Source organism: Opisthorchis viverrini (genome assembly GCF_000715545.1).
Source record: "Opisthorchis viverrini unplaced genomic scaffold opera_v5_381, whole genome shotgun sequence".
Taxonomy (NCBI): domain Eukaryota; kingdom Metazoa; phylum Platyhelminthes; class Trematoda; order Opisthorchiida; family Opisthorchiidae; genus Opisthorchis; species Opisthorchis viverrini.
The window spans coordinates 35916-47795 of record NW_008752041.1 but is presented as its reverse complement, the minus strand read 5'-3'; the positions used below and the strand labels follow the sequence as shown (position 1 = coordinate 47795).

Genomic DNA, 11880 nt, shown 5'->3' with positions numbered 1-11880 from the left:
GAAAAAGGTGGTCATCCTCTAATCCGGTACAAACCGAAAAGAGTGAGGACTGATCGGTCTTCCATTTAAACGTGATTGGATAATTTGCTCAGTGTACAACTCGAAACAGATGCGCCTAAGCCGAGGCAGTTTGGGAAACTTGGTTTTAGGCGTTTTTCGCTGTTCTGCTTCGTCTCAAATGATTTCAATAAGAATTGTAACCATCTAGGAAGTTTACTTTTTGGAGCATCTAACCACCTTAGAGTGGTTGACATAGGAATAAGAAGTTATCTGTTGTCAAGTTGGACAGCGCAATTAACACTGATCCAATGCTCTTTGGGAATTCTTGTAAATGAATATTGTACAATTATGCCCGTTAGTTTGAGCTAAGAACTACCTAGCTTGTTGACTCCGACTATTATCCTGCTTGAACTGCTTTCAGACCCGATTTGCACCCAACCCAGAAGTCCGTGCCAGTCATACGGATCACTGTCCGGAGGAACACCTACGGATCCATACTGTATGAATAGTGGGCTTTGCGTACTTGACGAACAGCGGGCACGACGTTGCATTTGCATGCCTGGGTTTACCGGAACAAGGTATGCATTCACTTTCTGGGACTTGCGTTCTTTCGTTCTCACCCCATCGGTAACCAATTTCCGGTCGAATTTAGGTGAGGGATTTTTGTTCAATGCGGGTAAATCCGGTTATATGACTCTGGTGCTTGACTTAAGTCACTTTATTATGCTCCATCAGAAGACTAGAATCAATGACCATTATTTATGCAGTTAACCTCAGCGTTCCGCGGTCACCAAACGGACTCAATACCAATATGAATTTGGTAGATTTCAAGTTATTTTACGACAGCGAATCCCGGTGGATTCTACTACACCTTCATTGCGCTCAGTGGATGCCAACAAATAATGCGTGTCTCACTTCAATAGATCCATTTCGAACGTTTGCGATGCGTCAGCAGCATGTTGCGCAAAACGGACTGTTACTAAGAGTTTCCGAGACTTCATATTACCTTGGTAGTGTCTGCATCAACGGGAGGTCACTGATGATCTCCAGAAAATTCGCAAGTTGTCGCAGAAAACTTAACCAACCGTTTCCCAACCACAGCTCTCATGACATGGATACGCGAATATACCACTTGAAGGGACCTACCAATTATGTCCTCATCTAAGTCGTCGGTCTCTCTTAAAAGTGAGCTCCCCGAGGGTTGATGGAAAACGTGCAACTTATACTTTCGTAACACTCTCCCAGAGGGAATGTGAGCTTCCAGAAATGTGGCTAGGATCCGAAGGCCTCATGATTTCCGATTGTAACATCTCATGTGACCAGTAATCTTGTGATGGGGCTTGGCTGGTAATAACATTGTGTCAGCTGCTTTGAGGACTTTCTCGCGTACTGACGATAAACCTACCATATGGAGTCGCACAACTGAGCTGTTTTAAACTTACAGGTTAAAGTACAAGTCGGTACAAAAATACCGAAAGCACACCCCTGATGGGCTGAGGTTTTCAAGACACTCGTCCAACTAACCGGTTTGAAACGCTTTTCACTTCGTAGGAAAACGGCCTCATTGGCTGTTTGGATGCAGTCTGCTTAGTAGCACTATTGAAGCGGAACGCATTTTATCCGCCTGGAATTTAGAACTGCATCCCGAAAGACCTAGTGCAAACCGTGAAGTGACAGACTACTTCAGCTCGTAGAATGCGCGCCATTCTTGTTGCATCGTCATGTCTTTTCTAGTGATCGAGTCTTAAAATTTATGTACATGGCTACCTTCTAGAGAATTTACTGCACTTCGGACGTTGATGCATTATTTGGGCCTCACAACAGAAGCCTCCTCTAATTTGTGATTTTATCAGGCAGCCCTAAAATTGACTCAGAGAAAATGGCCTTTTAACCGCTACATAATACATGAGGCTTAGTTGCTTGCACTGTCGGTGTGACGTTAGACTGGTATGATCACTGTTGCAGAATATAGTGAGGATCTTTCAAGATCATCCTAGATCCATCAATGTAGAAGCCCCCTCAAAGCCTTTTAGTTGTTATTTGTTATTTAGTTGTAATTTGGGTAACATTATATAACCTAACAACGTTTGCTTTCTAAAGCCTTGCTTTTTATTCAAATAAAGGAATGCTTTTGCCCAACGAGAAGGATTCAGTGGCTGGTAACAAATATCATAGCGCTACAGAAGAGAGGACACGTGTGCGTGCCATTTTGCTCCTTCATTGTGTGGTTCTTTTTGGAGGTTTGAAGTTGGTAAAGCGGCATTAGCAAACCTAGGAGTAATGTGATTTTTTTAGGAAAACGTCAGTACAGGAGGCAGAAAAACGTTGTATTGGAGGGTACCAATGTTTAGAATGGAAATATACAGTTGTTTTTAAGGGTGAACTTTCCGGAGAAAGGAACATTTCTTAATGTCCTGAGGATGTTCACGTTTGAGTGATACTACAGAACTCGGGGTTGAGTCTATGGCCCAAATACTGCCACATGATGAGCTCATAAAGCTCGAAGCATTTTCCCAGGGGAGGTGTGCTAGACGTGTGTAGCGTTTAACTTTTAGTTCCTTCTTCATTCGTGCTGCGTAGCTTAGTGAGCATTTGTCCACGACACTGTTCAGGATTTTACCGATTCTATGTGCTTACTAGTAAGGGTTCCCACTGGCGAAAGGTATTACTACCAGTGCCACTGACTGAGTACCGGTGAGTGAACATAAACAGAAGAGTGTAGTACTTTCACAACAGACGTTTCGTGAACAGACGTTGCTCTCCTACGGAGGCACTCACAAGTTTTAAAAATTACTCGTGAAAAACAAACTGCCAAATAGCAGACACAGAAACAGTTTTCTCTGTTACGCTCCCCAATTGAACAGATTACAGCTTACAACTTCACTCTGTCTCTAGATCATGTGAACCAACAAATTAGAACTCTGCTGACTTTCCTGTGGTACAGAACACACAGAAACCAATTTAAAGACATGTTTTGACTGTTTTTTTTCAAAAGTGTGCAATTTTATCCACGTTTAATGGCCCAATCATCTCTTACCAAGATCAAGAATGTCGAATCTCAGATTGGAAAACCCAACCGTCGCTGTGAATAGTTTTTTCGTACACCCCGACTATCTCTTCGTATATATACGATTACAAAGGACATCTAGTTTCAAGATTCACTTGCAACTATTCGACAAGCATCATGATATATCAAACTACCTCGAAGTTCAAAAATTTGTCTGTGTCGCCCAGTAGTTACTTTAACAAACACATTGAAGTTTTTATTAACTCTGATAGTTCTGTAAGGGGCTATCAATGGAATGCAGCCTTAGGTGGAAGGCTAACCCTGGATAGACCAGTGGATACCAAACGAATGACTTATTAGACAAAAGAACTTTCCCACAAACGGGGCGCGTATGCGATTGTCAAACATTGTTTGTCATAGTTGGAAATGCGCTGATGCACGACTTTCCAACTTTGACTGATATTGTGGTTTCGACCAAGTTGAATGTATCAGTGCTATTCGACTGGGAGTCTTGTCTCATCTTTCGCCACCGGAAACAAACTTAGAAAACTTCGGGACGCCCATTGAGGACTTATTCATTGGCGATAAAGTTTGCCTCTTACACAAAGAAGCAAACAGATAGTGGCTGTTTTTCTTTAAGGCGAACAAATGATTATCACCTAGGTGCTACGCCCATATCTTCATTGGAAACGAAAAGCCACCACTGACTTCGTTGGCTACGTCTGTATAAGCCAAAAAGTCGAATACTTGTTCCGCTCTTAGCCATACGCGAAACCATTGGTATCAAATTCCTTGGGTGTAGACTTCTTACTTCCAATTCTTCGGTGAAACCTGTTCGAACAGTGCGTACAGCAGCAGTGCGGTCCGTAAATTAAAACATCAGGATACAAGGTGTGTGTACAACAACATGCACTCGTTTTGCATTGGTTCAACTCGAATGTCCGCTGACAGACTTTTTATGTGAATTTGTCGTCAGTGGTTATGGTGGTCTTGCTATCACACGACTGTATAACAGCGGATTGTTTAGAATGCTGACCGAGCTTAACTTTCTCGGTCTATTGACCAGCACACAATCCTTTGCAGAGAATCTTGATCGATCCTTCGAATAGTACCATACATCACAAAGACCAGTTCACATTTTCATAGTCGCGAACTTTGTTCAACACACGAAGTGACTGGCAGATGGTACACGGATGAAGGCGACGGCCTGAGCAGTTGTTGCAGTTCAAAGTAACCTACTAGATGTGGAAAAAATTCCCCACAAGAATTATATTATTCCGTTCGAAGGTATATTTATCAGCAACAGCATTCAGAGTTCTGAACGATGTTTTTTCGCTTGGGTTTGCCTATTCTTTGAGGCCCTAATGATGGTCATTTGGATACCTCGATTTTGACTGGTATCTACCGATTTATGATGAGGATGGAACTATTTGGGTGGAATCTATTACCTCTCAATTTCTACCTTCATTCTTTGATGGGTGGCAGAACTTTGGTTCGCTAGCTGGGGTGGACTGAAGAACCCTGACTTAAGTCCTAATACGTATGAGCAAAGATTGGTTGATATCTACCCACGCGGAACGAATTAAGAAGCGAAGTACGGAGAAGGAAAAATCGCATTAATCTGAGCTTCCCTAAGAGGCCTTAAATTATGTGGGGAGCTCAACAATGCTACTTCCATTATGGTTCGATTCCTTGACACAATGCCCCAATGGGAGGCAACATTCCCCACAAAGGCATTCTATAAAAAATACTGCTGTTTTATGATCTCCGAGAGCGCGCTTAAACTTGGTTTGTTTTCCGGGAACGTCATCTGATTTTGGAGTAGCAGGCTGAGGATGTATGGCTCGATTCGAAACAGAATTTCGAGTTGCACTGAAAAAACTAAGCAATGCTAATTGCGTTCTCATAAGTCATTTCTTCCTTTTTCTATTTTTACCAGGTATCTCCCCTAGTAGAGCTTAAAAAATCCTTTGCAACCCGTCACGGACTAACTGGGGATGTGTACGCTTGTTTCGTTTTGAGTATGTTGCTTGAAAAGTTCCTAAATGAAAGCTCATCCTTTGATTCAACGATCAATGTTCCGAGTGAAGTGAAGTGCTTCCGCATGGCTTTCATCAGTATTTGGTCTCTGGTTTGTTCGTTGCAAACGTTTCACCACCATTCGATGTGATGTCATCAGTGCGTTGTTTTTGGGGAGCATATTGGAGCTGAGCGATGGGTCAGTGGTTGTGCAGTGTTCTTTAAACAGGCATTCTTAGATTATAGGTCGGCAACCCCAGTGCTCACTCCAGATGTTTGCCATTGAGAGGTTTTACCAATTCGTAGTTTTGCAAGTGATCACAGAACTAAGTAGACTACCCGTTTTCCAGTTATTTTAGTATTTATCAGGACCGGAAGCTTGTCGATCCTGTGCAATGTAATGGCTTTTCTTGTGTCTTAACAACGACCCGTCGAACTGTAATCGATTCTAAGTTAGTGACCGTAGTCCGTTATCGATGTTGAAGGGTGTTTTGTTCTGAGGGGTTCGTACTGGGAGGTAGCGTTTTACTGAAAGCGATCAGGAGTTACGTACAAATCTGTCCGTACCCTTAGGTTTCAAAAGCTCTACGGTGGATTGGTCTAAATACGCAGGTTTTGGGTGCCGCGTGGGAAGGAGGTATCAACCTCTATTTTAAACGACTTGTTTGGAAAATACTTGGTTGGATTGTGCTGAAAATGAAAATCACGAAATGGCACTCTGTTTTCGGTTTTCATCTGGGGACTAGGGACGTTTCCATCTGTCCTATGGATTACGCTGCACGCCCTCCTTCTGGTGTGAAAACTAGTTACTGTGTTGCCGAATGTTTCGAACAAAATGTTGTGAACCGGGATTTCACCTAAATGCAGGCCAAGTGGGAGGATTTAACGATTTTGAGTGGTTTACAATTTTCATACCTGATCATACTGTCTTTTTGAACTTGAGCCTATATAGCTGTAAAGATTGAGTGTTCAAGCGAGTAGGTATTCGATACCGTCAATATCTGCTTTTTGTCCGGTTTGCTGAAATGCTTAAATGCTGCGGTATCTACGGGAGTAGAGACAGCCGATCCTTGAATCAGATTCAGAAACCTAAGCCACATAGCATCAGCTCCTTAACCAAATCGCCGTAAAGCTTACGAGCCCACAAAGGCGATCTAACAATAACACCCCAGAGGACTTGTAAGGTGAGGCACCCTGAGGTGAAAAACCAAAGACCAATACCCTATTGAAATCACTTCAAATCAACTCCATTGCATCTATCCTAAGACAGGACCACGCATTAGCCGACAAAAACGTTTAACAGGCATTCAACACGGATCTAGTTCGATAACCGAAGAAAATATCGCTGACTAGTCCTCGCTCAGCCTGCAAACTCCGTCAACCTAGTAGTCTACTCACCTGGCATTTTGGAGCCTTTGTGTCGAAAGCGAAATGTTGCCCAGCTCTAAACCCACCAACTGCTTACCAAACCCGTGTGAAACTACGAATATCTCTGTTTCTGTCAGTGCGTCTGTCACAGATTCCTTGCCGAATGGGCGATTTCCTACACTTAGTTTGGGCGCACAAAATTACGTGTCTGTCCATGCACCTCCTCAGCGATATATTTCTTCGTAAGAGATTTTCGTCTATGAACCAAAGCTGCAATAGATATTGCCTATTTCTGATTCTCGCTTTTCCGTATTTGGGCGATTGTTCCCCCAACAGCTGGAGAGAGTAACAGTCTCTCCTTTCCCGTCGCCGTCTTAGGTGTTGGACTGCTCAGCCCTGAAGTGTCCGGCAGCATTCACCTTGCACTATGAGAGATGTTTCACATGAATACTGGCTTTCTGCAGTTTCCGGTTCGTGAACGACTGGTGCATACGTCACTCTTGTGAGTGAGGTTAGCGATTGCTTGACTTTGAAGTTATAGGTGTGTACTTTCGACTGGAGCATCAGGTGATCACATCGTACTATACCCATCTGATGAGTCGCGGTAAGGACGGACTTATGGGTTGCTTTTCCAAGACTCATTACGGTTGCTTGTTATGCTTCACCAGACTGCGACTTTGTCGCCGTCAGGCACGATCCGGACGATTGATGATCACTGTTCGAAATTCGGAAGGCGCAGATCCCACCTCATTTAGTCCGCAAGGTTGGCACGAAAGCAATTCAGGCAGTTGTGATGTCCTGCAAACATATAGGATTTAATGCACATGGGTCGCCCGTGTTAAATTCTTCCTATTTTCATCAACCTGTCAGTGTCAATTGATAGTTCTACTTCGAGAAGTTTATACCTCCTTTAAGCTAATATTAGCTCCCACAGTTATAGGGTTTCAGGTAACTCTAGGTAATGACAGAAACAAAGCATGATTCGGACAATCACTTTGGCAAAGAGAATCCGTGCATTTTCCTTGAAGTTTAAGGAGCTGTTTCTTCACCCTCCTTTGAAAGACCGACTGAGGGAGGGAACATTCCAACATATATGCCATAGTGTCAACGAGGCACTGATTTGGTGTAAGGCATTATCGACCAACCGAATCGTGTTAGGTCGAATTTCGCCTCATCCGAAGCGCTCAAGTCGCTGTCTATCACCATTTTTCGTCGCCAAAGAATTTATAATTTTCATTGTATCACGTCGCAGTCACGTGTGGTGTACTTGACCAGCACTTGACCAGTGTGCAAACGCCACACCAATATCCGATCTAATCATGCGTCATTCCTCCTAAAGCGCACAACAGTACTCTCAGTAGGCTCAGCTGATTTTAGCTATGTGCTACATAGATTCATGATACGCATGCTGTACAGTCCGTTCGCAATCCGAATTTTCGGTCATGTGGCTCGAGCTGGAATCAACGCTGTGATTCTCCTTGTTTACCAGTATTCAATAACCACCAGCATACACAGTCACTCATGCCAATAAGAAGCACCACAAACCCTGACAATATTCTCAATGGTGGCTAGCTCTCTTCACGAACGTATCTGCGTAGTATGCATCAGTTCTGCTGGTTTAACTTGAATTGACCTTCAGGTTTTCGTGATGTTCAATCTATTCGCTTATGCAACTGTAACCGAGGTTGACTCGTGTTTTCATACGCACCACTCTGCTCACGTGACTGTGTGAAACTGTGCTACTTTGCACGGAGTCAAGTGGATTAGAAGTTGAGCTCATTCGTCTGGTTCTTTATAGTTCAAAGTAACTATAGGAGACTGTAACATTCCACAGGACCTAAACTACCATCCTTCAACACAAACACTGCGACTCAGACTAGGAAAAATTCCATCGATTTTTGTTCTCATTAGGAGATCACGCTTTGTCGTGTTTCCATAAAAACAAACATCTCAAATGGTTAAAACATTGAAACCTATCCGTTATCAAAGAGAATGTCAAGTTATTGAAAATGTATAAATTGTCTTTTTAAGAACATAAATAATTTCGGCTTTGCATTTATGCTTCGTTTTTTCTATTGTTCTCATGAACGTTTGAACATATGTAACACGATTATGGTACAGTAACCGCCTGTGATAAGAAACCTTTATTTTGGACTTCGCAGCATTCTTGTTCAACTGCTCAACCAAGCTTCTGACCCTCCAAAGGGAGGTGACTGCCCCCAGGAAAGCTCAAAACTCCATTTGCCTTGTAGAGGTCACTTGTGTGGATTGGTGAATACAAAACTGCCACCTTCTATTGTGGTTCCCGAATGTTCGGAATCTCCCGTTACCTCCACTTTGGATACGACTAGCTAAAGCTCTGTACCGTGGATAACCGAAATTGATTTCGTGCTCATTTGTGGTGGCAAATCCCACTCTGGCGAGTGAGCATTTCTCAGAAAACCGTTGCTTATAAACAGTTCGAAATGGTTTGTGATCTGAGATAGACGTCACAGGGCGCGACCAACAAGGCAGCGGGAAGATGTAGGGTTTGGTTCGGGACCTTGCCCTTAGCCTCCACCTCAAATGTCTGGCACACGAGACAGCGAGCAGTAGAGTTTTTTCTGAGGACTCTTCCCGAAGCCGATTCCTCAATAATCCGGCGTGCAAGGCTGCATGGAGCTGGCCTAACCCGAAAGTAAAGCATTTCTGCCTTACTCCTGATGTGGCTGCGCACGTATCTTGGGCAGCAACAGACTAGTTGGTTTTAGAAGTATTTCGACCGTATTGAATAATTCGCTGGCGGTCACGATCAACCGTTGGGTGATCATAGTGGGTGGTTTTTAGGGCCGACCTTTTCAAAATGTCCGTTCTCGGGAGGAAGGCGACATAGCTGCTTCTATGAATATGGGCATGGTGGTCGCCTGGGGAGAACACTTTACCGCTAACGATAAAAGGACTAATAACACTCCATAGGTTTTACTGACTTGGCCACGTTCTCCAGTCGACCACTTCCTCGGAAAGACATTTCCGCACAACCACACGAAGGGTGGAAATGAGTCAGTGGAGATCAAACAACGACTTGGCAGCGAAGTTTGAGAACCATTACCAGCAAACTCCGTTGTGTTGATCATTGCCGTCTTGTTGGATGCTGACCTCGAGGGACATCAATGGCTAGAGGCATTGCCAGACATGTTCCGGTCGCGCCCTCAATGACTCTTATGCATCCAAACTGTTTTCTTCAATGAAAATCTCCCTACCCGATCTCCTCACTGGAATGTCTACTGGCGCCCTTATCTTTACGCACCAATTATATCAGCTACCGCCTCCAGTACGTATCTCTCTAGTTACCTGTCCAAAGATCGGTTAACGAATCTGTGACTGCTATAACTACTGTACGGCAAGTGCACGGTTTTGTAGCGACCCGGTCACCCACATAAAGATCGGTTACGAATCTGTGACTGCTATAACTACTGTACGGCAAGTGCACGGTTTCACAGCTGATGATGACGATGTCTCAGTGTCAACAAAAAAGGTCTCCATACAATCCAAAACTAACAAAGCTTCTTGTTGCCCTGTAGTTCTTAGTTTTATCGAGAGCTTTCTGCCAGTAGACAGCAAATACCTATGCAGCAGACACCTCCAGATTCCCAAGTTGTTTTTTTTATTATAACAATCTAAAGCATATCATCCTGAACGAATAGGCTTTATTTGCAATAATTTCTGTCTGATACCGGGCTTTTGTAACCTGCTTTCCGTGCTCGTTAAATTTTATTTAGATGTGAACATGATGTGGATGAATGCTCACACTGGTATTCGATTCAACATTCACGGGAAGTAACCGAGGTCCCTGAAAAGATCGCTGAAGTAATCAAATGTTACACACCCGGACATGTAGCCAGTCCTTGTTGTGGAGAAGAGTCTGTGTGTGTTAATAAATTCGGTGGCTATACATGTCTGTGTCCCATCGGTTGGACGGGGCTTCACTGTGAATACCCACCCACCCTATGGCCTCCTGGTTTCCAGCCTCAGGTCAACGAATCCGTGGGCTATGGCAATGTGGATTTCGGACTATGGAGCGTAAAAGCCCCAACAACAGAAAACGTTAAAATTGTGAGTGAAAGTAGCTTACCGCTTATGTTTCTGACATACAATTTAATCAGATTTGGTAAACTTGCACCTGATGGTAAATCTATGTAATTGGCATCAATATCATACGTTCTCCGAACTGGCAATCCGTGATGACTGAACAAACGGATACCTGCGCGTATTTCGAAAGCCACGTATAGTTTGCACGAAAGCCACTGTGGTGCTAGGTATGATGAACAAGATTGGCAGACGAGTGTGCAGGGGCCTTTTGCAATCCATTGGTCGAGCTAAATTTGGCGGCAAAACACTGCGCACCGTGACCAGCGTTTTCCGTCGATTCCTTTAATTTCGGAACGATATATTTTCAATCACAGTGCTTAAAAAGTATTCCCGGGCTTGCTTACTAGAACACTGCTACGTTGACAATGGATTGCTTTGAAATATTCCACGAAGCGCACAGCTAGCAATGTTGCCTTCCTGAAAATGTCAATACATGGGCTAGATATCGGTTGGAAACAACGGTTTCTGTTTTGATGTTAAGCAAGTAGGTGGGTGTGAGTACCCTGGTGACCCACAATTTGTATGCGTCCACATTTTGCGCTTGTCCAAATGCCAGTCACTACACTGAAGAAAGTGGACCCCCTCTAGGTATTTCACTTGTTTCAGATCATTCAAGTGCATCATGTTTCACGACTTCTCACATCCGCGTAGATAACTGTTCTCTAGACTCTGTCGGGTGCCCAGCTCTGCTGTGATCTGAAATGGAAGTATGTTTTCTATAGAGAAAAATGTTGGTAGCTCAGGTAGCGTGGACGGTCGCTGGCTTGTTCGCTGAGCTGGGCAATTTGATTGCAAGCGTTTCATCACCAATCGAGGTGACATCATCAGTGCGTTGTTGGGAGCACAGTGGTGCGTGGTTGGTGGTTAACCAAACATCATGCCGTTGTGCGAAACAGTAGTGAAATCAAGCCAATGTCTTTCGCGAACCTCACCCAGCAGGAGCCCAGCATATATAGGCGGAGAGGTATTCGCTGGGCAGTTAAGCTAGCGACGGACATCATGAAGTTCACTGGGATCGGCTAGGTGCCATGTCCCGTATGGTTTCCATCCAAGGCCAAGGAGAATTACGTAGGCACAACTGAGAAGGTATGAAATTCCTACGGAGCCATGATTGGTTGTTCGCACAACAGTACTGTATATCACCTTATTGACTCTTTCGCCAGGCTGGGCCAGGAACAAAAGCAGCGTCTTTGGTAGACAGTGGTTGAGCACGTACGTTGAACATCACTACCACTTCGATAGTGCGGTGATTGCTAGGTCTTGTATTGGCATATCACTTTTGAAAGGATGATGTACGTTTGCCCTTGGTGGCTTTTAAATATGAGCTGAATAATGTTGGGGAAAGGATATGATCCGCT

At 43.9% G+C, this 11880-nt stretch overlaps 1 protein-coding gene across 1 annotated transcript in view; it reads left to right on the top strand.

The window, feature by feature from the left end:
* Positions 1–11880, top strand: part of T265_10571 (hypothetical protein) — a gene marked incomplete at both ends in the record, with an annotated part of 30992 nt that overhangs the window by 7220 nt on the left and 11892 nt on the right. The window contains 2 exons of the mRNA XM_009176982.1: positions 422–578; positions 10153–10486. Coding sequence (XP_009175246.1) covers positions 422–578; positions 10153–10486 — 491 coding nt within the window. The remainder of the gene's footprint in view (positions 1–421; positions 579–10152; positions 10487–11880) is intronic.